At 47.7% G+C, this 27,990-nt stretch overlaps 1 protein-coding gene across 1 annotated transcript in view; it reads right to left on the reverse strand.

Moving 5' to 3' along the window:
• Positions 1-27,990, reverse strand: part of ACTR3 (actin related protein 3) — a 478,950-nt gene that overhangs the window by 285,474 nt on the left and 165,486 nt on the right. Inside the window, exon 3 of the mRNA XM_086957055.1 lies at positions 341-465. Within this exon, the coding sequence (XP_086813181.1) occupies positions 341-465 (125 nt within the window). The remainder of the gene's footprint in view (positions 1-340; positions 466-27,990) is intronic.

Genomic DNA, 27,990 nt, shown 5'->3' on the forward strand with positions numbered 1-27,990 from the left:
ATATTTTATTGGTTAAGTGGCATGCCTAAATTGACACACTGCATATTTTATGGTCTTTGAAAGCATAGCTGATATGTCAATGTAATCCCTCCTTTTAGTCCTATATACAATGCATGATTTTTGGTCCTCATAAGTGACAACTATTACGTTATGGGCCTACTGGTAACCGATATTCTCCATTCATGTACTGCAATTCTTTATCTCATCAGCTATTGGTTTGTCATATTTTTTTAAAACCCAAGGCAAATGGTTTAAAAATAAACAATACTATGAGAAGAGTAAAGTCTAAAACGGTATGCTCAAATTTAGAATAAAATGTTAACCATTTCAGCTTAATTACCTTTGTTGCATATGTTGGTTTGTCTATTGCTTCATCGCCAATGAAGAAGTCTAAGTCGTCCACACCTTTCATCAGTCTTCTTTGTGCCTGGTCACCAACCTTCGCAGACTCCTTAATAGCAATGCCTGTAAAAGACAAAAAAATGCAATTAAATGATACAGAATGTAAATTGAATATCACGATTAGGGCACAGTCAACAGTTATGGTGTCTGGCTTGAATAACGCTTGATAATGCACGAAATTAGTGACATGGATGGACATCGGGAGGTCTAGTACAAAGGTTACAGAAGATCACTACTTTAATTGGCAAAGTCCATGAATTTAGCTCCTAGTAAAAATAAAAAAGCAAAGTCACTGTTGAGGATTGTTACACCTATAGCAGAAAGGTTATTCATCAGCTCAAACCCTAACAATTTATTAATTCATTCTCTACACTGCAAACACATCCCTGATCTGCAACAGAGCATTTTACAACAAAACAAGTACATATGATTTATAGGCCAAGTAGAAGGACTGTAGTGTGAGAAGGTGGTGAGCTCTCACATATATTAAAAAGGAAGCATTTTACAATGATTTAAAAATCTGTGCGATAATAAAAGGGAGCCAGGACGTGACAAGTAGTTGAAGGGCAGTGACAGTCATTCTGCAGCACAGAGTTTTTTGCAGAAAATACAGATTTTTTTCCCTGCAGAGCTTTTTAACATTTTGGAAACAACTACAAATTGTCTACCTCTGTCTGAACTTTTCAAAAGAATGAAAGTGTGTACAAACATTAGAAAAGACAATGGAGGGGTGTGGCCAAGCGGCGGAGCACGATGGTCGCTTAAACCGCGAGCTCTGTCCGTGTTGTCTGCCCCGCAACTATCCGCCACACATATCCTAGAGCCAAGCCGGAATCCATGAACCGGAAGGGGCGCGGATTCTCTTCTAGGTACTCCCGTGTCGCTCAAAGGTCCTTAGCCGAAGCTACGACTCCCGCTACATTGAGGCCCTCTCACCCATCCGAGCGGGGCCTGGATGGGGCCTGGAGTACAGGTCGAGGCTGGGACCAGAGCGAGGGAGGACGGACGGTTTTCCGACGCAAATCCGAGGCCCGCTAGGCCTTCCAGGCAAAGACATCTACCAAGCTGATAGTTTCCGGCGGATCATCTCCGCCTCCTGGGTCGATCGACGAGGGAGCCCCCCGCTGGGGCCGAACTGTGGATTGGACCAAAATTGAAATCCTCGGGGACCGACGTGACGAAGATTTGCCTTCTCAAACAAGGAGAGGGCAGCAAGTAGGACCACCGGGCGGACGCTAGGGACTGGCGCCCATTGTCAGTGTTTCGCTGACCTCCCACCACCCCACACACACACAGGAGTGGGACAGGTAAGTAACTGGGGCCCTCCCCGGTGAGGCGGCACAGATAGAAGACGCACATATCTCCCCCAGGACACAAGACCCTGGGGATATTGGACCAGAGTTACTCCCACTGAACCTCCCACACATGACTAACCCCCCTTGTGGGTCAGAGTCTCCGAACCAGTGGACTCCCTAATCTGCCATAAGAGACTGCTTCAGCGGGCGTTGTGAGATCTCACCAACGTACATAACTGGACCGTCAGGCGGGGAGACCCGAATCTGTTGGCATTCCACGCTGCACCAGTCGGCCTGCGAAGCACTTCGAAGGAGAGGGGGTCAGGCTGGTCACGGCCAGTAGCCCACCGAATGGCAACCTCCGAGAAATTGAAGATATCCAGACCGAGAGGCCATAAAACGGTTCAATCGAACAAACTTGACCGCTACACAGTCCCCCAAGACTCGCAATGAGGGAGCCGGACGATGGGTGAACCCGGAGGGGAGAGTCAGGAATTTACATAAAAAGATGTCATGGAGGCCATTGCAGGAATCAGAACCTCCTTAGAACACAAAATGGACACCCTCTCAATTGAAGTCAAAGTAATTTGGGCCAACCTCACCAAGGCCACGGAAAATATCAAGGAAATTGAAATCACCACAGCAAGTCTCGTGGAAGACGTGTCACAGCTCCAAGAAAATGTACACGACATGCAAGCATTTCGCAAATTTACAGAGCTTAAACTGGATGACTATGAAGGGCGCCTCAGGAGAAATAATGTACGTATACTGGGGGTCCCGGAAAAGGCAGAGGGACAATCTCTGAACCTCTTCGTGGAAGACCAAATTCTGAAACATCTGCAGCCTGAAGGACTCAGCAAATTCTTTGTATTAGAAAGGGCGCACAGAGTCTCGGGAGGTCGACCGAGACCGGGGGCTCCTTTGCGTCCTCTACTAGCGAGGGTATTAAACTTTAGAGACAGAGACCTCAACCTTCAAAATGCCAGAATGTCCGCCCCCCTCCGTTACGAAAATCCCAAAATAACCTTTTATCGAGACTTCACTCTGATGGTGCAGAGAAGATCATTCCTAACAGCGAAGAAGCAACTTAGAGACCGTGGTTTCAAATACGCAAAGCTCTTCCCAGAGAAACGGAGAGTGGAGGCAGGAGGATGGACTTGGTTCTTCGAACAACCAGATGCAGCTTCTGAGTGGCTAGACAGCCAGGTAGACTGTGATCCCAGGCAACTTAACCGTGGAGACCGCTCGGAGATTTGGCATTGTGACTGACATTGGCCTCGATGATCGGCGACTACACCTTTGCCAAGGCTAACTCCCCTGCCGGTGTTGTATACACCTGTGGGGCTCTCCTATCATGGGCCCTATCCGACTGGACGATCAACATGATAGTAGGCTGGGTTCTGTGTAACTGTACTTAGAATGAGGGAGGGCAAGGGGGCGGGTGTCATAACCCAACGTTTTCTTATTTTCACCAGTTTGGGCGACAGGCACACTGCAAGTTTAAATGGGCAGTTCTACGCTCAGAGTGCAGGGACGCAGGGTGGGGGTAGTTGGGTTGGTGGTCTGCATAGGGTTGTGGGTTATTGTTTTATTCAGATTGAGTTTTCCTCAGACCGTACAGGCTGATTTGGTTACAATGAGACAGAAATTTATCTAGGCTTAAATTTGTGCGCAGTGGGACAAAAGTGCTAAAATATTTAGTTGGAATGTTAGCGAGCATGGGGACAAGATAAAACGTAGTGAGGTGCTCCAGCACATCAGACGACTAGCACCTGATTGTCATGCTTCAAGAAACTCACTTGGTGGGGAACTCATGCAAGGCAAGAAAACAAGTTACTTACCTGTAACTTTGGTTCCCCAGTATTGGTAACTTTCATAGATTCCCATGCTTTTGTATCATTCCCCGTCGTCGGAATGGGAGTCTCAGTAACAAAAATACCATAGCTGTAGGTACAAAAGAGAAAGGAAAAGGCCTAGGCCTCATTCCCCTTTGTAGCATATCACCCTCTTTTTGTAAAAGAGACCAAACTTAGGCATCAGCCAATCAGAAGCGCCTCACCCCTTAGAACCCTCCTGAAGGAACCTCAGAGCCTCAGATTTTCGTAGCCGTCGTTTTCTTAGACACCATATCTGTTGTAGGCTGAGATTTCCTCGGGGAGGTGGGTGGGCGCATGGGAATCCATGAAAGATACCAATACTGAAGAACCAAAGTTACTGGTAAGAAACTTGTTTTCTTACCCCAGTATTGGAACTTTCATAGATTCCCATGCTTTTGTATCCGAGTAGCAGTTCGCAACAAAACCACATTTTGTGTCAAACTTATTGCAATAGCCAAAATGACAAAGATACAAAATGTGTAATACGGAAGGTGGGATAGAAAGGAAAGCTCACCAATTATTGGAAGAGGTTCCTCAGGACAGCCTGTCCTACTGCCGCATCATCTTGTTGCAAGGACTCCAAGCAGTTATGCTTGGTAAAGGTGTGAACGCAGCTCCAGGTAGCAGCTCTGCAAATGTCTTTACTGCACCCCCGCAAAGAGGGCAGTTGAAGATGCCACAGATCTTGTGGAATGTGCTCGAATCTTACCAGTCAGAGGTTTTCCTGCTGCAGTGTGGCAATGCAGAATGGCACTTGTGATCCACCTTGAAGTACCCTGTTTGGATAGCGGAAGGCCCTTGCTTGGACCCCCAAAGGCAACAAATAACTGAGGATTTCCGAAATCCCTTAGTACGTTCCAAATAGATGTACAACGATGCTTGAAATTCTAACAAATGCAATGTTCTTTCTGCTGGTGTAGCCGGTTGAGGAAAGAACACCTTCAGAATGACCGGCTCATTCAAGTGGAAGTCCGAGGGAACCTTAATCATAAACCTAGGGTTAGTTCTCATGATTACAGTGTTTCTTTTGAATTGGAGGAAAGATTCTTGGATAGTCAAGGCCTGCAATTCTCCAACATGCCTAGCCGACGTGAGAGCGAGGAGGAGAGCCAATTTCCATGAAAGGTACTTCATGTCAGAACAATGGATTGGTTCAAATGGGCTTTTCATGAGCTGAGAAAGGACTAGATTTAAATGCCAAGTAGGAGGCGGCGGTCTCACTGGTGGATAGACTCTGAACAAGCCCTTAAGAAACTGCTTGACAATCCTGGAAGACCACAAGAAAGGCCCAGACCCAGACCTTCTGAACCTCGAAATCGCCGCCAAATGGACCTTAATCGATGAATGGGCCAGTCCCGACTTAGCCAAGGACAGCAGATAAGGTAGGAGCTGATGAGGCTTGGAAGCAAAAGGATCAATCTTTTCTCTTCTACACCAGCAACACAATCTTTTCCACTTAAGACGGTAAGTCCGGTTTGTTGTAGGAGCCCTTGCCTGGGAAAGGACCTCCTTAATTTCTCTTGATATGGGGAGATTCATAAACTCTCGTTGCTCAGGAGCCATGCTGTCAGGTGTAATGATGGTGGATCTGGGTGAGGAGATCTGGTAGAACCCTCAAAGGAAGAGGAGGAGCTAGCGACAACAGATGGAGTTCTGTGTACCAGAACTGTCAGGGCCAAGCAGGGGCTATCAGGATCATCCTGCACAGCACCACCTTGATCTTCCTGATGAGCCGCGGGATCAAAGGTATGGGGGGAAAGGCGTAGACAAATGTCCTTGACCAGGCTATCGAAAGCGCTTTCCCAGAGAACCTAGATGGTGAACTCTGCTTGCATAAGACCGGCATTTCTTGTTGGTCGGTGTGGCAAAGAGATTCACCTCCGGTCTGCCCCACTGGCTGAAGACCTCCTCCAGAACTCGCTGGTTCAATTCCCATTCATGGCTGACTGAGGATGACCTGCTCAGTCTGTCGGCGTTCTCGTTTAGAACCCCTGGGAAGTGTTCTGCCTTTAGAGATATTCCCTGAAGGATCGCCCATTCCCAGATCTGTTGAGCTTCTTGCGACAATGGACGAGATCTGGTTCCTCCTTCCTTGTTCACATAGTGCATGGCTGTGATGTTGTCCGTCCTGATAAGCACTTCGAACTTCCCAGGTGAGGATGAAAGGCTTGCAAAGCCAGTCTTATTACCCTTAGTTCCAAAAGGTTGATGTGGAGTCGTTGCTCCTGGGGCGACCAATGACCGCTGACATGCAGGTCTTGCATCACTGCTCCCCAACCCTCCAATGACGCGTCCGTTGTTACTACTTGTGGAGACGGGTAACTTACGAAGGATAGACCTTGGGACAAGTTGTTTTGATCTGTCCACCAGAAGGCCGCTTCCCTCATCGGAGTGATGGTCACCTTGTCCTCGAACAAACCGTGGAACTGCTTCCACTGGTTGTCTAGTTGCTCCTGCAGAGGACGCATTCTTAGTCTGCAATGAGGAATTAGGGGAATACATGATGAAATCACCCCCAGCAGAGATTTGTAGCGGCGTACTGAAAGACACCTTTCTTGTAAGTCCAGAGCCAAGGTCTGTAATTTCTCCCTCCTTTCCGGAGCAGGGAAGGCTCGAGAGCTTTGAATCCAGGATGCCTCCCAGGAAACTAGCCTTTCTGGACGGGACCAGGGATGACTTTGTTGTTTAGAGTGAGTACCAGATTCTTAAACAAATTTTTACAAGCCTGAACAGCGTCCAGCGCTGCCTTCCTGGATGGAGCTTTCAGCAACCAGTCGTCCAGATAGGGGGAAGACTTAGAAATGGTTCCTTCGCAGAAATGCTGCTACTGGCGCCAGCACCTTTGTAAAAATCCTCTGGGGTGAGCGGAGTCCAAAGGGTAAAACCCTGAACTGAAAATGGCTCTTGGCTACTGTGAATCGTAGAACCTTCTGTGTGCTGGGTGAATCGGGACATGGAAGTACGCATTCTCGAGATCGAGCGTGGCCATGAAATCCCCCGGACTGATGAGCTTCAAGATGTCCTGGAGAGAGACCATCCTGAAGGACAGGGAGATGAGATAGGTGTTGAGCTCCCTGAGGTCTAAAATGAGGCGCCATTTCTCTAGCGTCTTCCTTACCGGGAAGAACCTAGAATAGTATCCTTGTCCCTTTTTGATTTGAGGGGGACCGGCTCTATCGCTCCCTTCCGGAGCATCTGTTGGACCTCGAGCCGCAGGAGACGCTGGTGTTTCGATGGAATGGCTGCCGGGGGCTTGGGTGGAGGGACTTGCGTAAATTCCAAGGTATGCCCTTTCCGAATGATGTTGAGCACCCAACGGTCCGATGTTATCCTGGACCAGTTTTGAATGTATTTGGTTACCCTGCCTCCAACTGATGATCTCTTGGAGGAGGGTCCAGTAGGAAGAGCCAGGAGGCCGCAATTGGAGCTTGGACGAATCTCGTCCTCGTCCAGCCTGTTTCCCATTATTGTAAGGCCTGGAGTAGCTTGAAGACTGGCCTTGTCTCTGCTTATAAGGCTGACGGTATTGCTGGGAACCTGAGCCCTTGGAAGAAGAGCACTGCTGTTGATAGGATCCCCTGTAATTATTACCTCTGCCTCTGGATCGCTTAAAAGGAAACTTGCGGTATTGAAGGGTTCCCAAGGACCTGGCAGTCTGTGTCCTTCTTTATTTCCTCAAGAGTGTCAATCAGTTTTCCGAATAATGCTTCCACATCAAAGGGAAGATCCAGGACCTTGTTTTGGATCTCAGGCCGAAACCAAGTAGCCTTCAGCCATCCTTGGCGACTGAGGACTGCCGCCCCAGCCAAGGAACGAAACGTTGTTGTTGCAATGTCCATTGCACAGTCAATGATCTACATTGACGTCGCTTCTCCCTCCTGCAATATCTTTTTTGCCTCTGATGTGGACTCCAAAAGGTAGCTGGTCTAGGAACGGGGCGACATCACGCCAAAGCTGGCGGTCGTATCTACCCAAGATCACCAGGGCATTTGCTGCTCGCACTAGAAGACTCTCCATCGATGAGAATCTTTTCCCGCATTATCCAATCTCCGCCCTTCCTTGTCCGGAGGAGTTGTTAAGGGGGCAGAGGGGTTACGAGATTTTCTCTGCGCTGCCTGTGAGATAACCGAGTCTGGTCTTGGATGACCCATCAAGGCCGCCGGTCCATTGTCGGGTGCCCTGTATTTCTTATCCAGACGCGGTAGCACAGGGACCACCGTCGCTGGGTTCTTCATAGCCTTCAGGCCCTCCTTCCACAGATGATCTACAATAGGAATTGACCTAGTTCTTTTCCTAAAGGGTTCCTTGAAATCATATAGGAAACAATCCGTAGCCACAGCAGGCATGGCCAATTTGAACCTGCCAGCTGTTCTTTCCATCAGCTGATGGAAACCTGCAATGTCCGCTGGTGGGGAATCAACTGGATCTGGAACTGGTGATGAGGGATCCAGAATGACATTCATCCCATTCAGTAGTATGAACAGAGTCATGATCCGACTGTTGATCCTCATCCGAGGAATCATGGGCATCTGCCAGCCCGGAGGAATCCTGTGGAAAAGATGTCTGAGGCTGAGGAGAAACCTGAGCAGGTAATCCTGGCATCACCGTTGAGGCAGAAATCAATGCAGGCGCAGCTGGCGCCGCCGGGACCAGAATTGGCCTATTCGCCTTAGATTTGTAGTCCTGCAGCATCTTATGCAGGTCCTGAAGAAAAGAAGATGGCACTGTAACCATATCCTGTCCAGAATGGTGTTGCGACTGGGCCGCCTGATGAGGACCACCATCCTCCTGGTCGTATTCTCCTTCAGAGTCCGTCTCCTGGCATTTGACTAGAAGTTGAGAGGGACTATAGGCATAGCTATACAAGTCCTGGTCATCCTCATCCGACTCCCCTTCCTAAAAGAGCAAAGTTGGTAGCAGGGGGTCACTCTCCTAGGAGAAGTAATCTCCGGCGTAATTCTTGTTACAGAAATCGTAATTCTCTTTTCAGAGGACAACACAGTTGACTGTTCCATAGTCGACGGTTGTACACACGTCAACGAGATTGGGGTCGTATGTCGTCGACGATGAAACTGTCGACGATCCAGCTGTCGTCATTGTCAAAGTCATGGTCTTCGATGCCCTCGTTGATGAGACAGTCATCGATGCCCTCGCTGACGACTACGTCATCATCATTATCGCCGGCGACGCTGTAACCCTAGTCGTCGGCGACTCCCCTGTCGACGAAACCAATTTCGACTTAGATTTCTTCGTGAACGGAAACTCCGCAGTCGACGTCTTCGTCGTCGAGGACTTAGAACTCCTCTCAGAAGACTGGTAAGAGGGTTTCTTGAAGGCTGAGGCAGTCTTCTCACCCTTGGAAGGCGTAGCTGGTCCTACCCTCTCCTTTTCTCCTCGGTGAGGAGATTTGCTGGGACCCTGGCTCTCAGACTCACTGGGGGTCTTTTTTGAGGCCTTAGTAGAACGCTCCACAGAAGGAGAAGGGGAACCCCTACCCCTCTTCACTGACCTTCTTGAGGAAGACATCGATGCTGCATCCTCACGGTCACTAGAGACAGTATCCTTCCTGGATTTCAGCTTCTGGAGCCATGTCAAAAGCCTACCCTCATGGTCCCGCAGGGTCTTGGTCGAAAAGGTGCGACAGATCTTACAGTCCGCAGCCTTGTGGTCAGGATAGAGGCAATAGATGCAGTCTTTGCACTTATCCTTCACAAAAAGCCCTTTCTTGCCACAGGTGGAACATGGCTTGAAAAGGGCCTTTTTCTTCTACTTGTCAGACATCCTGGAAGGCAGCTAACAATCCTGAAGAGAATCTGAAGAAAAAATCCTGAAGAAATTCCTTGAAGAGTAGAAGTTGAGCAGAGCTCAAAGGAGACTCCCTAAGCACAACGTGCGGTAGAATATCTGAGGCTCTGAGGTTCCTTCAGGAGGGTTCTAAGAGGTGAGGCGCTTCTGATTGGCTGATGCCTAAGTTTGGTCTCTTTTACAAAAAGAGGGTGATATGCTACAAAAGGGAATGAGGCCTAGGCCTTTTCCTTTCTCTTTTGTACCTACAGCTATGGTATTTTTGTTACCGAGACTCCCATTCCGACGACAGGGAATGATACAAAAGCATGGGAATCTATGAAAGTTCCAATACTGTGGTAATGCACAGATACGGATACACTGTGATAGCCCATGCTGGCTTCACGTCTAGCTCACGTGGAGCGGGTATTATGATCCAGAAATCATCTCCTCTTGCGGTAACCTCCACTTGGATTGATGACCGGGGCAGGTAAATTGGGGTCACGGGCACTTGGGAGGGCCAAACCATTACATTCATGTCAATTTATGTTCTACCGGGTCTGCAGGCCACTACATTCAAAGACCTAAGCGCCATTCTATTAGCACTGCCGGATGGGTTGTTGGTGCTCGGAGGGGACTTCCAATTCTGTAATCTCAGGCACGTTAGATCGCCACCCCCCTCGTGTGCTGGGACAGTCATCCCGCTGGTTGCCTGACTGAGGCCATGGGACGTGTTGGCTGGAGGACATATAACCCAGATAAAATACAACAGACGTTTCACTCTGGCGCACATGCTAGTCTCGCTCTACTGGACTACATATTAGTCCCCGGACCACAAATTACATGCATTCAGGAAATTAGACACCTGGCTAGGGTTATTTCTGATTACTCCCCACTTTGGGTGCACATAGTCCTCAGTCACACACAAGTGGGGAGGATTGCACCCATTAATCCATGGTATCTCCGGGACCCCAAAATTCGTAAAGATCTGATCAAATCCATAGACTACTTTTTTAGGGAGAATGAGGGAACAGTGGAATCGCCTCAAACACTGTGGAAGGCCTTTAAGACAGTAATCCGAGGCCAAGCACGGTCTTTGATCTCAGGGAAATAAAGGACAAACGTAAAGAAATTTCGGAGGCTGAGATTTACCAGCTAGAACAAGATATGGAGACAGACATCACACCCGAGGCGCTCCACACACTTCGCCTTAAGCAGGATAGTTATAGGGCGTTAGTGACTGAGAAGACAAAACCCTGGGGAGGGACAAGTTGGGTAGAATCTATGACTTGGGTGACAAGGCAGGGAAGCTAATTGCTTGGCTTGACAAAAAAGGTTGGCCAGCAGACTGGTCCCTGAGCTTCGGGAGGCCGGAACATTCCCCATCACGGACCCACAGGAAATTGTTAACCAATTTGCTGAACACTTCCGCACCGTCTACACCTCCATGAAGACAACTCTACTGAACTCCTTAGAGACATCTCTACCCCAAGACTTTCGCCAGATGCCTTGATAGCGCCCTGACTTCAGATGAAATAGCCCTTGCAATACACACTTTACACTCAGGCAAAGCATTGGGTCCTAACAGCATCCTGATTGAATTGTACACACTAAGATCAGACAAACTAGCACCATACCCAACAGCTATGTACGACGATAGTCAAATGCGGGGGTCTGTTGCCGAACTATCAGAGATTAGCTTCTATTACCATCCATAAAGAAGGTAAACCTAAGACTGAGTATGCATCGTATCGCCCGATTTCGCTCCAAAACGCGGAACCCAAAATCCTGGCCAAATTATTGGCTAATCGGTTGGTGAAAATTATAGGGGACCTATTACATCCAGACCAATCTGGCTTTTTGCCGCACAGAAACACGGCGCCGAATCTACGCCGGGTCCATGGTGTTCTGGGCAGAGCAATCCACGTACAAGAGCAGGTGGTAATTGTCTCACTGGATGCCACCATGGCGTTCGATACCTTAGAATGGCCCTATCTCTTCGAGACACTCACCGAGATGGGGTTTGGGCCGGGCTTTATACAATGGGTACGCCTCCTATATCATGAACCCATGGCACAAGTTGTAGTCAACAACAAAAAAAATCAGACACTTTTCATCTCAGTCGGGGTACCCGCGAAGGATGCCCCCTCTCTCCCCTATTATTTGCCCTAGACCTTGAGCCCATTGCGGCCTGGATCGGGAAAGATCCAGTCATCTGCGGACTCCAATGGTCCCCGGACTGGGAAGATCGTATTTCCCTTTATGCAGACATTCTGTTGTATCTTGCCTCCCCCAGGAGCTCCACGATTGCTATTTTCGACATCTTGGCTATATTTGGAAGATACTCCGAATTCAGAGTAAAAAAAGTGGCAAAAATCCCTTCTTTATGCCCTCAGGGAAGAGCCACCCCAAACACTGGGAGGTTGCCCACTACAAATTGCAACGGACATGTTTAAATTTTATTTTTATTGATAAAGTTATAGGGGAATTTACATCTCTCTAGTCCGTACGCTTTGCTATACCCGTAACCTCGTCCCACCGCTGCACAGACTCAAACGTGATATACCAAACTGGAAGGCACTCCCTCTCTCGCTGTGGGGCAAAGCAGCTCTTTTTAAAATGATATTGCTACCCCTAACTCATATTTTTAGGAAAATGAGGGGCTCCAGCGAGATCTCCTGTGGGACGGAAAACCGCGAATAGCGCTGCAAAAACAAACCCTCAACTGGTATGATGGTGGAATCAGCCTACAAGACATAAAAAAATATTACTGGGCAACGCACCTTGCAGCGATCAACCATGGTATTTATGGCCAACCAGATGAGCCCAGCTATAATGTGTACAGGTGGTCCCTCCCCAGGGGGACCTATGATTGAGTGCTGTATTTAAAACCAGGTAGATATTCCCTTACGGGCCCTACAAAACATTCTACTGACATCTGGCACGCAGCCAATGGGTGACTGGGATGGGCGAAAAGACTCACTCTAGCAACGTCACTGTGGGACTCCCAGGGGCTGGGTGACCTTTGAAAATCAAAGGGATTTGAAAAGTGGGAACTTATTGGGCTCTCGCGGGTTCCGGACCTCTGGGTCAAGGGCGAGGTAAAGTCCTTTGCGACGCTTCAGCAACAATATGAGGTAGCAGACTCGGAACCCTCTTGTTACGCGCAGGTGCGACACTCACTTCGATCGCTTCTTCCGGTGGGGTCCTCCCCTCCTGATGCTTCTCCCTTAGAAGACAGAATACTCAACGTCATATACCAGAGAAAACCATTTCCCTAAATATATAAAAAACTGATTAATAACATGGAAAACCCCCTCCAGACACTACAGGAAAAATGGGTGAGTGACGGTATTCAAATGCACGATGAGGAGTGGCAGGAGCCGGTTTCCTCCCAGAGAACAAGTGCCATTCCAGAGCGACCGACTGATACAGCTCAAAATCCTCCACAGGGTTAATGTGACGGGGCCCCAACTGTTACATATGGGGGTGCATGGAGGAGGGGACAGCAGAAGGGGATGCACTCAGCTAAGCACATTTATGTACATTATCTGAGACTGCACTTACATCCAATCCTGCCAGAACAGACATTAAGTAATCAGCAAGGTTTTAGCAATTTCTCTTAGCCCGGAGGCACACAGATGACTATTCAGCATTTGGGAACACACTGATTTAAATTGTCACCAAACACAATGTGTCACCCTGGGGCTTACGATAGCCAAAAGAAATATAGTGCAGCTCTGAGGGGCTGTGCACGCGCCTACATTTGCTGAATGGAAAAAATACCTTGATTGGTGTATGTACAGGGAGAAGACAGTCTACATGGCCCACGGCTGCCCCCGAAAATGGTCCAAAATTTGGGACCCATGCAACACTTACCGGGGGGATATTTGTAGCCCACCCCGGGGAATTGACTGATGATGCCTCCACCCCATAGCTTCCAATGGAAAGTAATGTTTTATTAATTATCACTGTTTGTCTCCACAGTAAGTATACCTACCAAATTATCAGTACTGTATGTGAATGTCAATGATTGTTAATAAAAAGATTTATAAAAAAAAAAAAAGACAATGGAATTATACAGGTCAGAGAGTGAGCAACAATGGCATCTGATAATATATACTAGCAAACTAATTGCAGGCAGGACTAAAAAGTGGACACCTGCATCATAATCCTATGTACTGAAGACAACCAGTCCAAGTCACAGTCACCCAGAGACTCCTAGAAATGTAGTAAGCTCTTGGGCGTGGTTAGGTGTACAAACATTCAAAACGGAGGTCCGAGGTAAGACCTATAAAGGTGTAGAGATCCTAAAATTAGTATGGCGATCAGCTGCTGACAGTTCAGTACATGAGGTAGACCTGGGAACAAGAGCGACACGACACCCTGAACCAGGTACTTACAAATCTAGCTGCAAAAACGTGCTTGACAGAGACTCAACCTATTTAAATTCACCTGCTTTCTAAACAGTCAGGGATGTTGGAAAAAATTGCAATGCTTACGAACTTATGTTGTTTTCTCACTATTTTGGGCATTTAAGAAACTTCACTGATTTAATATCACCTTTGTTACTGCATACCTAGTTTGTTTGCAGGCATGTGAATTTTTTTGAGGGTAATTGTTGCACATTTTCTTCATTTCTCTGCAAAGTTGGTCTGACTCTAGTAATGGGAAATTGAGTTTGATACGATGTATATTTCACAGCGAATTCTGAGGGGAGCTGCACTGAGCAGCAATATTTAAATGAAGCACTATGAGGCAAGCTAATACTTAGATGCCACAAGGAAATATTTAATGAAAATATACTGGAAGGAACTAATAGCGGAAAAATTGGAGTGTTTTTGTTCAGACCTTGAGTAAGAGGCCTTGCAAACAGATTTACCAGGAAGAAAAAACATGGAAAACCAAAGTTTAACAACGACAAAAGCATAACCGAGGTAATGCAAATGCTACTTACCAGTATGCATCTGTTCTTGGCATGTAGGGCTGCTGACATTCATATCTGTGCATAGATCGCCGCCTAGTGTTGGGTCCGGATGATTGCACATTGTTGTCCTGGATGAGTCTTCGAAGTATCACAAGATAGGTGGCTCCTCCCCTGGACTACAGTGCGCATGGGCATCGCCTCCATCCCCAGATTGTTTTTAGCCATTGGCAGAGATGGAGTGAAGTATGTGAGTGATGCCCATGCTAAGAGCACATAAATATATGTAAATGAATACTGCAGCTGCTACAGGCGCCGGGGAGGAGGGCGGGCGATATGAATGTCAGCAGCCCTACATGCCAAGAACAGATGCATACTGGTAAGTAGCATTTGCAGTTCGAGGCATGTGGGCTGCTGAATTCATATCTGTGCATAGAATACATAGCAGTCCCTCCATTAGCGGCGGCCGCCCGTGCCAGCTGCAGCAGTTTGAAAAAGTGTTTTGAGAACAGCCTGACCAACAGCTGCCTGCTGTTTAGAGTGCACGTCTACACAGTAATGTTTAGTGAAAGTATGTGTGGTAGACCATGTGGCTGCTCTACAAATATCTTCTAAGGGAATGTTACCTAGGAAAGCCATAGAGGCCCCCAACTTTCTGGTGGAGTGGGCTCTTGGTGGAATTGTGAGAGTGCGTTTAGCCTTAGCGTAACAGATCTGAATGCATTTCACGATCCACCTAGCGATCCCAGCTTTGGAGATAGCGTTTCCCTTGTGGTGTGAGGCAAATGCAACAAAAAGTTGCTTGGTCTTACGAAAATCTTTTGTCCTGTCAATGTAGTACATCAAGGCTCTCTTAACATCAAGGGTGTGGAGCATCCGCTCCGCCAGTGACTCTGGGTTTTGAAAAAACACTGGTAACTCAATTGTCTGGTTTATGTGGAATTGAGATACAACCTTGGGTAAGAATTTAGGGTTAGTGCGGAGCACCACCCTGTTAGCATGTACTTGGAAGAAAGGTTCTTGGATGGTGAGCGCCTGCAACTCGCTAACCCTCCGTAGCGATGTAATTGCTACTAAGAAAGCAACCTTCCAAGTCAGAAACTGAAGCTCACAAGAGTGCAGTGGCTCAAAGGGAGGACCCATCAGCCTTGTAAGAACCACATTGAGGTTCCATTCCGGAGCTGGTGGTGTCCGTGGTGGAATGACTCTTGAGTCCTTCCAGGAAAGCCTTGATAGCAGGGACCTTAAAAAAAGTGATAGGTGTTGCCTATTCTGGAGGTATGCTGCCATCGCAGACAAGTGAATGCGGATGGAAGAGTACGCCAAATTGCATTGGTACAGGTGGAACAGGTAGCAAATGATGTTCTGAATGGAAGCATCCAGTGGGTCAATATCGTGGTTTACACAGTAAATGACAAACCGCTTCCATTTGGCCGCGTAACAAGCTCGAGTAGTGGGCTTCCTTGCCTCCCGAATGATGTCCATGCAATCGGGGGGGAAGATTGAGGTAGCCAAACTCTAGGACTTCAGGAGCCAGATTGCCAGGTTGAGCTGTTGCGGATCTGGGTGCTGAATGTCGCCATGGCTCTGCGTCAGAAGGCTGGGAGTGAGATGAAGCCTTTGATGCGGTACCACGGAGAGTTCCAGAAACGTGGTGTACCACGGTTGGCGAGCCCACGTTGGAGCAACCAGGATGAGAGTCATCGAGTGCTGCCTGAGTTTGCGTGCCACCAGCGGTATCAGAGGTGCTGGGGGAAAAGCGTACGCAAATCTGCCTGACCAGTTCATCCACATCGCATTGCCCTGCGATTGCGGGTGTGGGAACCTGGCGGCGAAGCTTTGGCATTTTGTGTTCTCCTTTGTGGCGAACAGGTCTATCTCTGGATGACCCCACTTTTGGAAGTACGGTTGGAGTACTGATGGATGTATCTCCCACTCGTGCATTTGGTGGCTGTGCCTGCTGAGCAGGTCCGCCATCTGGTTGTCTTTGCCCGGGAGATGCTCCGCCAGGAGGAAGATGTTCCTCTGAATGGCCCACTTCCACATGCTCTGAGCCAGATGAGACAGCTGCGGAGAGTGTGTGCCCCCGTTTCTGAATGTAGTACATGGCCGTCATGTTGTCCGTCCGGATCAACACGACCTTGTTGCACAGATGTACTTTGAATGCCTTTAAGGCCATGAAGATTGCCATCAGTTCCAAAACGTTGATGTGCATCTTCCTCTGCTGTAGTGTCCATAGTCCCTGCACCGTGTAATGGAGTACATGCGCTCCCCATCCCTGGAGAGAAGCGTCCGTTGTCAGGATAATCTGTGGCACAGGCTCCTGGAACGGTCGGCCCTTGCAAAGGTTTTGTGGATTCCACCAATGCAGAGAGTTGTACGCCCGACCGCTCACCAACACTAGGTCTGTCAGTTGCCCATGAGCCTGAGTCCACTGACGTGCCAGGCACTCCTGAAGCGGACGCATATGTAGTCTCGCGTGCGGGACGATGGAGATGCAGGAGGCCATCATGCCTATCAACTGCATGAACACCTTCGCTGGAAGCGAGTGCTGAGGTCTGAATCGTTGGATCAGCGTTTGGATACTGGCGATTCTCACTGAGTTTGGCTGCGCAGTGGCTGCCAGAGTGTTTATTGTCGCGCCCAGATACTGCCGTATATGGGCGGGTTGGAGATGGGATTTTGGATAGTTCAGCGAGAATCCCAGATCGTGCAGGAGATGAATGGTGCGGGACACGTGGCCGGTGCACTGCTGCTCTGTTTTTGCCTGAATGAGCCAGTCGTCCAGATAAGGATAGACGTGGAAGTTCTGGCGTCGTAGATGCGCCGCCACAGTCGCCAGGCACTTTGTAAAGACTCTTGGCGCTGTGGTGACCCCGAACGGCAGAACCCTGAACTGGTAGTGCTGGGTCTTGAATCGTGAATCTGAGATACTTCCTGTGGGAAGGATGCAGGGGGATATGAAAGTATGCATCCTTTAGATCCAACGTAGCCAGGAAGTCCCCCTGTTGAAGCAGAGGGAGTACCTGCTGTAACGTGAGCATATGGAAGTGCTCCGAGAGAATATACCAGTTGAGGGGCCTGAGGTCCAGGATGGGCCTGAGGGATCCGTCCTTTTTGGGGATTAGAAAATACAGGGAGTAAACCCCTGTTCCCCTTTCTTGCAGTGGAACGAGCTCTATTGCCCCTTTTTGCAGCATGACTTTGACCTCCTGCTGCAACAAGTGCAAATGCTCGCCGGACATAGGACGGGTTCTTGGAGGTATGTTTGGTGGAGTGGAAGTAAGTTCCAGACAGTAACCGTACTGGATAAGAGATTTGACCCACCTGTCCGTGGTGATGGATTTCCACGCGGGCAGGAACTGCTGGAGTCTCCCCCCGACCGGTGTTGTGTGGTCGGGGGGCAGTGACAAGACGTCACTGCTTGTTGGCGGTGGTGGACCTGGAGCTGTTGTTTCCACGTCCCCTGCCCTTGACGTTGTTGCCTCTGTAGCCACCTCTACCCTTGTTGGTGTATGAGGTCTTGGTATTGCTCTTATAGTACTGTGTGGATTGCGATGCCTGACCCCTTGAGGTGCCTCTGGTATTGGAGCGGCGAAAAGAACCACCCCGAAACTGCTGAGATTGGAGGGCCCCCATAGACTTAGCAGTGTCTGTGTCTTTCTTCATTTTTAGGTCTCGCAGACGTAAAAAGCAGGCGTAAGCCTGCTGTCTGCGAGACATCTTTTGTTGGCGTTTTAGAAGGAATCTGAGACGGAGCTCACGCACGAGCGTCGCCGTCTCAGATTCCTCCGCGAGGGCGCGCACGGCACCACACACACGCATGCGCATACACAGACTCAATCACACACAGTCACGCATGCGCTCACACATTCCCACACGCACACACTCACCCCCCTCCCCCTCAGGCAGGCAGGCAGGCACGCACGCGCACACACACACACACACACACACGCACCCCCCTCCCCCACCACCACCACCACTCCTCACGGGGCTCACACACACGCACGCGCGCGCACACACACATTAACACATATCCCCCCTCCACTCACCGTGCTCGAGTCGCCTCGCTGAATCGCCTCGCTGAGCTCCTTTTCTCCACACGCGGGGCACTTCTGTGGTTCTTCACGCTACCTCGGCGCTCTCCCTCCATGATGGGAGCCCGCATCAACGCGCAACACCGGCCTCTTCCGGCCGCGTCACAGGCCCCGCCCATGTCACGGGCAAGGATGCCTGACTTCCTGGTTTCGCCCCCGCCAGCAACTCTGCTTCCTGAAAGCGTGCAGCAACCTAGACCGGTAACTTGCGTTTTTGTTTAATGACCCCAAGTGTGCTAGCAGTCTGCCTTGCGTTAATAAATATTGAGGCATATTTTAAATGCTTTTAGTTTAATAGTAAATTCGCTTTGGTAAAATTCAGCTTGATGTCAAAGGGCATCTCGTTAACCAAAACGCTTTACAGTTTTAGCCAAGATTTTTAAAGCTTCCCATAGTAGTTTTTTTACATTTGTCTGCCTACTTGTCTGTCCACTTTTCATGCCACTGTCGCTCTGCCTTCACGAAACCGTGAGCTTTACATGAGGAAGGACACAAAGGTGTTCCAATAAACATAGTAACTGCAGAGGCAGATTTGCCGAGTAGTGGTAAATATGTTTTTTTTTCTAACCTGCATAATGTCAAAAGCTATGCAAAAACATACTTTACATAAGGTAGTACGCAAGAGTGTCCAAGTTAACACAGTAACTGCATGGGAAGAATTGCTGAATACTAGTCTGCTCACTTTCCGTGTCACTTTCGCTCTGCGGGTAAGCTACATGAATGTCCAATTAAATACACTTTCTATACGTTTACCTACGTTTACCTACATCAATACATACTGTTAATATGAAATACAGCTATTTAAAGACACTTTTTACACGTACAGCATACCATACTTTTAATAGAAACAAAAACTTGCGTACATTTCCAAACATTTAGTTGGATTTCATGAAATAAAACTGCCTCAGCTTGCTTACATTTCTAGACATTTACTGCGATATCATGAAACGAAACTGCCTTGGCTTCAACGGTCACCTTTGCCCTTTTAGTTTAGCTTGACAATTAGCAGACAGGCTTTTTCGCACTTAACCATTTGTTCACTAGCCCTATGCATTTCTTTCACATGTACCCCTTGCATTTTATTACCCCTTAAAGTCTGCTATCAGATCAACAAATCCTACTTAAACAGAGAACGTTAACAATTGCCTACACACATCGATACTGAGCGTAAACATCGAAGAACTATTGGGTCTTGATCTGGTGATTCCTTCACTTCGTCTACGCTTTGGGAAACTTTAGGATTCGTTTTCCTAACTATTTGGAAAAGGTAAGCTTGTACTCAGTTTTAAAACAACTTTTTTGCATTACCTCCAAGAAAAATGCAGTTAAAAGATGATATCGCCATTTAGCCTGTTGCTTGCAGTTACAAATGAGACTCAATTCATACTTACTAAAATTTTACAAGGGCGCAGTATTTTAATATATTGCTTCATATGCACTCAACTGTACATTTAAAAAACCTTACCGAACTACAAATACGGTAGCAAACTGTAAACAATACCTTAGGTACGACGACATACACGCACCACTATTTCTACAAGCATCGCCATATCATATGCATTTTTTGGCCCGCATCTAACTTTAGTCTGGTCGCGGGCAATTTCTCGAATGCTGTTGTGTGTTGCAAAGTGTGTTACCAATTGTTTTAAGTGGACAATGTTTTACTGTATTTTTATACGCTCACATTACCTGTACTGGCTGCTTGAAGTTAGGTGTTTTTGGCCACTATTGTCACTTTTATTGTGAAGGGCGGGACAGCGGCTTTTGTAGTCTAGTCGCGGGCAATGTCTCGAATGCTGCATTTCGGTGTGTGGCGTGTGGCTCTCTCTATGGACGAGCATAACGGCGCGTCGGGAGGGGGAGGGATGTACCTGCTTCTGCTTGGTCCTGTGAATGATAGTCCGGCCGGGGCCTCCCACTTCTCCTCCTTGTGGCGGGTACTGGTCCTGGCGTTCAGCCTGCTTCGGATGGGGGCTCAAATTGTTCTTGAGGTGGGGCCCATACAAGGGGGGGCGTCCAAGCAGCATGATGGCTGACGGGAGTATTGTTTGCGGCCTCTCAAATGCTTAAGCACCTCAGGATTAAACACTGCCTAAGCACACTACAGATTTCACGCGTTTACATGAGCATGTTACCTTACGTAATACGATACTCCTATGTTATTGGCTGCAGGAAATGCGTCCATAAAAGTAAACGTACAGCTTAAAAAGCTAGCACGCAACTTATCATAATACCGAGTGCCGATTAATATTGCGTTTTTGCAGCTAAACAATTTCTTTAAAAAAATATTTGCTATGTCTCTTTTATACCAACAACATATAATTTGCTGCAATACTTCACATTTGTATTCTTACCTTGCAATCTTTAAGATTCACAACTCTACTATAATAAGAAACATGCATGTTAACTTGACAATACAGCTAAAAATGAATACTTTATGCAAATAATTAATGCAAATTAGTTATTATTAATAGCAAGTACGAACACATATATAGAACAATTATCATTTACAATGCCAATAGCTTAAACTTTCCTAATGCGAGACCTATTGCATTGTAAATGCTTGTTTCAAGTGTCGCATCCACCTCGGGGCCAAACAGGTGGTCAGGATTAACTGTTTGGTTCAGTATGGTTGTCTGTATATCTGGTTTAAAGCCTGATATCCTAAGCCATGCATGTCTTCTTAGCAACACACTAGTGTTGATCGCCCTGGAGGCTGTATCAGCCACATCTAGCGCACATTTGATGGAAGCGTTAGTGATTAGCTTGCCCTCCTGAATTAACATCTCCCCAGCCTCCTTGTACTGGTCAGGTAAGTGCTGCAACAGTGTTTCTAGGGTGTCATAGTGAGCCCTATCGTAGCGTGCAAGCAGGGCCTGCGTGTTTGAAATGCGCCAAATGTTAGCTGCCTGCGCAGCAATCCGTTTCCCTGAGGCTTCAAATATTTTCGACTCTGTCTGGGGGAGGAGCGTCACCCGTGGTTTGCGAGTTCGCCCGCTTACGTGCGTTGGATACCACCAACGAATCCAGTGGCAAGTGTCCCTTGATGTATGTTGGATCCGAGGGCGCTGCCTTATACTTTTTGTCAATTCGAGGATTGATGACACGTGCCCGAGTGGGCTCCTTGAAGACCTCCGGCGCGTGCTTTAGCACTCCTTTGAGCATTGGCAATGTCTTGACTGACTTTTCGGCCACCGAGAAAGTGTCAAACAAAAAATCCACATCCACAGGGTCTGAGTGGAGCTCAACATCATGATTAGCTGCGGCCCTCTCAATCAAAGCGTTGTAGGCTGCAGAGTCCTCCGTCGGTGAGGTTTTAGCCGCAAAGAGCTGCAGTTCCTGACCCGACTGCGGGTCGTCTGGGTCGGCTCCGGCCGACCAAGGTTCATGTTCCTCCTTCGGATCAGAGTACGCCGGATAGTTGTACTCGACCTCCTCCTCATCGTCGTCACCCTCCCCCGCGTTGGAACGCGTTGGAGAACGTTCTACGTGTTTAGGAGACGAAGGCTCCATAGGGGCCGAAGTACCCGCCGAGTCCTTCTTGTTTTTGAGAGGAATCCGAAAATGTTCTAACACCGGCTCCGTGGTGATTTTCCTTTTGAGGAGAGACAATTTCCCCGTATTGCCGTCGATGATGACCTCTCGACGCTCTTCCTCTGCGAGTGGCTGGAGCCGAAGCTTCGACACCACCAAAGACGCTTTGGACGTCGACACCCCCTTCGAGGGCACATCCGCCCCCTGCTTCGGAGCGAAGGCTTTCGGCGTCGACTTTGGCGGCAGGGTGAAGCGGATAGGCGTTTGCGCCTTTGCCGGCTTCGATGCGGTCTTCGGCACCACGCCCTCCGGTTCGGGAACCACAGCGTCCTTCCGAATCCGTTGCAGGGACTCCGCGACCTTTTTCGTCAAGGCTGGAGAGGGCTTGAGCGGCTCGAACGATTTCCCCGAGTCGGGATTCGTGTCGGCTGGAGGCACCGTCTTTGGAGCAGACACAGTGCCATCCTTGGCCCCGACGGCCGGAGCCGGCGCAGCCAGAGCTTTGGAATCGCCTTGACGCTTCTTCGAAGCTTTCTTCGGGTCATCGACCTCGACCATCTTCGGCGCCGACGCAGCCGCGTCGGCCGCCTTTGCCTTCGGCGTCGACCCCGAGGCTTTGGGGTCGGCCATCTTGGCGTGGCTCTTCAAGTCGGCCATTTTGAGTTTCTTAGATGTTGACGCCTCTAGAGCCTTCTGTCCCACCAGTGGAGCTTTCACTTTCGGTTTCGAAACCGTTGGTGTGGATCCCGATGACTTCACTTTCGTTTTCTTCAACGGGAGTGGCGCATCAGAAATGTCCGTGGCCGGGCCAAGAGGCGGGGCTGCTGGACTAGTAACAAGGTCTTGGGTAAGGCCCGAAGGCGATCCCTCGACCTGGGCCGTATGTTGGGGGTTGACCCCTGAGTCAGTTTGAGGATGCTCTTCCTCCGAGCTATCCCCCACGTGGCAATGGCCCCATCGTCGTCCCCTACCTCGTCGCCGGCTTCATCAAACTCTTCATCTCCCGCGTCGTAGTCATCTCCCTCCGACGCAAGGCTAGAGTCCGAAACTTGAAAGACATTGTCGTCATCCACAAATTCTTCGAAGATTTTGTCCGGCGGGGGCGCCGGGGGTGCCGACAACTGGGCCTGGAGTCGAGCGGCCCGACGATGCTTGAGGGTCTTCTTACACCGGAACTTTGAGCAGGCCATACACCTGGCCTCGTCATGGTCCGGTGACAAACACTTGTTGCACACAGGGTGCACGTCGAGGTGTGAATACTTGGAGGTGCACACCGGGCACCTCTTGAACGGAGTTCGTTCCATGTTCAGTAGTCTGGAGTGTCGAGTAGGCCCGTCCGCGCCGACAGCACGCGGAGGGGCAGGAAGCGTTCGTAGCTGAGAAGGAAGACAAACCCGAATGAAAACAATACCGACGCCCAGCCTAAAGACCTTTTGGTCTCAAGTTAGAAAGTTAAACAACTATCGATCCCGACAGAGGGAACCGAAACACATCCGAACCCAATGGCGGAAAAAAACAATCTGGGGATGGAGGCGATGCCCATGCGCACTGTAGTCCAGGGGAGGAGCCACCTATCTCGTGATACTTCGAAGACTCTTCCAGGACAACAATGTGCAATCATCCGGACCCAACACTAGGCGGCGATCTATGCACAGATATGAATTCAGCAGCCCACATGCCTCGAACAAGTAATTTATACAAAGCCAAAAAGAGGCAAGAGGCTGTTCCTGTAATTTTTCCATTCACTTATCTTAAGCAGCCCAACTGAAGACTGCCATAACGTCTGCAAGTAAAATATATAGTTTTGATTGCAAGGAGCTGCCTTAACATCAAGAAATGCTCAAGATCAAAGCTGCTGCTATCAAGGACAATATAAAAAAGTACCTGAATCATTAATTTTACGGTATGAAAACGCTTTGTATGCCAATATAGCAGCACTATTTAAACAGATCATTTACTTTGCACAGTAAAACTTTGATAGTATTTTTATTATATTGTGGCACAATATCTAACACTAGATGACTTATGACATGTAAGTAACTTCTTCTCCGGCTTAGGATATTACAACTAATCATGTAGTTTGACATTGAAGCAAGCAGTATGTACCAAAAGGGTGGAGCAATAAAACCTACGTTCTGTAGTTGGCCAACATTTTTGGTAAATTATTTCCCTCCGGTTGCATGAAAGGAACTCTGATTCTATCTGGCAGAGGTCTAGTGGGTTTTCGATAACCGACCTACCACTATCCTCCTGGTAACAAATACCATGTCAGGGCAAAGGCTGCAGATTAACGGAAGAACCATAAGACATAACTTTAACTGATAGAATATCCATAATTCTCTTTAGACGATGACGAAGCCACCCTAACATCCAGCCTATATAACCCCTTCTTCTGAGAGTATAGAAGCAATATGGAAAACTCAATTAAGCATAGTGATTTAATACTGTGACAGTCCGGCAATCTGAAGGAAGGTTAGGAGTAAGAGTAAACCTTGGTCTATTATGGTGTGCAATTAAATGTATTAAAGCATTTATTTAGCACTTCTAAACCCTGCCAGGGATGTAAAGCCCTCCAATCTGTGTCAGGTACCTGGATGCCCTTTTAAAATGCTTGGATGAAAAGTGTTAATTGAACACAGACCTGTATAGGAGACGGTGGGTGAGGTTGGTGGCATGCTCTAAACGTGACATTCTAGCATTAAGTGTTTTGGCGAGTGTGAGATCTGAGCCAATCATGCATGCAAATGCTTACCATCTTTAGGGTGATATGTCAGACTGATGGCAATCACTGGGGTTCACAATTAATACACTATACGGGTCTACCTTAAAGTGACAGAGGCCCAACTCCTGGGGACATAGTTGGACAACTGGAGAATACTATATGTATGTACCAGGAGCAACAAAGCTCAACCTTTGGAGACAAGCTGAAGCCCAATTATATAAGCCGAAGAGAGAGTCAGTAGTGATTCTTTGGAAGAATTGAATTTAGGTTACTGTAAAGGAGAAGGTGGTCAGGACTGTTGGTCAAAGAAGGCAGTAAGAGGGAGTGAAACAGGCAGGGGTCCCAGCCCTAGCAATAATCCTCTAACAGATCCAAACACAGAGGATGAAGGACGTTGCGCCCTTAACTAACCACCCTTCTTCTGGTTGCCAAGGTATGCGAGGTCAAATAAGACATGGGAGGAGCAGGAGTCCTCAAGTAATGTCAAGATGAAAACACAATGCAGCACACAGAGGAAAAAAGTGATTGCACCCTTTGGGTTTCCCCCTTCCTCTATTGTTAAGGGTCTCCGCCTTGTCAGATGGGCAGGTTCAGAAGCCACAGCAAGTCTGCAGCAAGTCATAAGCTCTGCCTTTGAAGCATCTTCTTTGGTTTCATAGCATGTGAAGAGGGAGCATTCCTGGAAAAACATCAGTGTATACAGAAACACCCAGAATTGTTAATTTATCGTCTGAATCTACTTTAAAATAACTTTGCAAAAACCTTTTATGCTCAGGTTTTAGGTTTGGTCTTAAGGTTAAGGCAATATAAACAATTCCATTTTAGGATACCGTGGGCCATAAGAGCAAAATTAAACTAGGGCCTATTGCTTAGGAGCTATAAATGCTTACATGTGAAACATTTTTGGTTGACTCTCCGCATAGCAATTCTATTAAGTAAGGCGTATGTGGATTTATTCCATATGACCAATTTTATTTACCTTGATAATATAGGCAGGGCAAAGTAATTTTGATTACGGTTTTTTAAACAGTCTAAATGTAGGAAAATCTTGCCTTTGATAGGTGTTTGGCGGTGGTCTAATTTATATCCACATTTCCAACCTTTTATCCTACATGATTCCGGTTCCATATGATCTTTCTATATTATTCAGGTTCACTGTATGCAGCGGAGAATTATTCTAGCGTTAGGACAATCAATGAAGATATCACAATGTAGAGCCTTTTTAACTCTTGGAAGTTGTTGAGTTGGTAATAGTGCAACTGTTCAGACCAACATCCACCACTGTTACGAGTATTAGTAGTGGGGGTGTGGCTTGCAGCCAAGAGTAATGGCCGCAATCGAGTTGGCTCCTCCAACCGCCATACTCTAAACTCCTAAAAATGAGTCATAATCCAACTTCATCAGCACTCCCCTGTTCCCGGACAGCTGAACAGAACCCCTGGGTGTTACTGAATTGGACCTTCCGCCTTGAGGGGAGCAGTTAGAGTCAGCGAAACTGAGGAGGTGAGGGCAGAGCGCAAGACCGGGCAAGCCTCTTAAAGAATGCAACTCATATAGGCCCATATCGCTGCTAAACATGGAGGCAAAAGCACTTGCTAAAGTACTGGCTGCAAGACCGACATCGGCTCGATCCTCACTTATTCACATCGATCAATCAGGGTTTATGCCAGACAGAAGCACTTGTCATAACTTGAAGGCTATGTGGAGTGTTACATACGATGGCCCAACCATATATGGCGTATATAGCACTGATGGCACTGGATGTCTCTATGGCATTCAACAGTATTGAATGGCCATACTTATTGGTTGTCCTGGCCAGACTGGGCTTTGGACCAAAGTTCTGCACCTGGGTAAAGCGCCTGTAAATAGACCCGTTGGCAAGAGTTAGGGTTAATGTAGGAATATCAGCACCCTTCTCGCTTGGTCGAGGCACCAGTCAGGGGTGCCCGCTGTCACTCCTTATCTTTGCTCTGGTGCTGCAGCCACTGGCAGCCTGGATTAGGACCGACCCAATGATATGGGAAATCCCCTCCAGTGACGGATTGGAAGAGCGTATCTCCCTATACGCCAATGACATTATACTATATGTATCAAGACCATATTATTCAATGGCTCATATTCTCCACGTCTTTGAGCTGTTTGGTAGTTACTCTAGCTACAGAAAAAACTGGGCCAAATCAGTGGTAATCTCCTTGTCGGGTTCTCCTCCTAAATTGCTGCCACAGTGTGCGGCTCCAATCAAACTGGTGGGCTTCAAATACCTGGGCATCTTTGTGATCTTTGTGACCAGAGATCAGCAGTTGTTTATGAAACGTAACCTTGCTCCTCAAATAGACAGACTTGTGTCTGATGTGGCACATTGTCGTACCCACCAAAAATCAAAGTGGGGGAAGAAGGAATAATATAGCTCATATAATCAATAGAGAAGGATCACTTGTCCTGCATAACTAGGGTATGCAGGGTTCGTTCTTACTAGTCCCAGTAAAAAACCCTCATGCACGTGTTTAGATGGCAACTCAAGCTGTATATCTTGGTTCTCCGCTTTCCATCACACATGTCTGCATAATCATAAGTTGTTAGGCACCCTCGACCAGGAGGTTTTACCCTTAGTTAAGAGCAGTGGTGATCAGTGATGTCACAGTGATATGGTGAAGTGAATACATTTAAAAATCTCTTCTTTCCAGATTTCTATGTTTATTCGTTCTGGATTTAGAGACAATAAAATAAGGTTTAAGTGACAGAGTGATTATGGCTCTCTCACACTTTAGTACGTGATGTAGGTTGACATGTTTCAGCCCTCAGTTGCCAGTAGGTCAATCGGACTTTCTTCAGGACCAAGGTGTTGGATGTGAAGAGATCACGGGCGTCTTTATGTGTAATGGGCAATGCAGGTATTTCCTAATATGCAGTTTTTTCAGAAAGGAGACATTGTGTTTTTGCTCCTCGGAGGTTGCTAGGTACCTGTAAAGAAAAAATACAGACTAGACAATGGGAATGGGGGAGGTGGGTTTACATAAAACTAGTATACTGGTATTGAGTCACCAGGAACATGTAGATCGCTAATTAAAGCGTAGTAACTAAAATATAGCAATACTTAATTTGACCGTCCCCAACTCTCGGTCAGGGTCAACTCTCTCATAAGTGGCGTAAAAATGGCAAGTTAATTCGACTCATAGGTATCTATACACCCCCTCGGTAGTGTGGTATCTATCGTCATTATTGCAGCTTTATATCTGTATCATTGCCCCTTTTCTCTTGTGTGCGTTATAAATAGCGTTTCATGGCCAAGATTCACTATTATGATTGTGTGCCCATCCACGTAGTATTGTTTTAGGTCCAAAGCCTCTTATTAATG

Source organism: Lissotriton vulgaris, chromosome 2_1 (assembly GCF_964263255.1).
Source record: "Lissotriton vulgaris chromosome 2_1, aLisVul1.2, whole genome shotgun sequence".
NCBI classification, from domain to species: Eukaryota; Metazoa; Chordata; class Amphibia; order Caudata; family Salamandridae; genus Lissotriton; species Lissotriton vulgaris.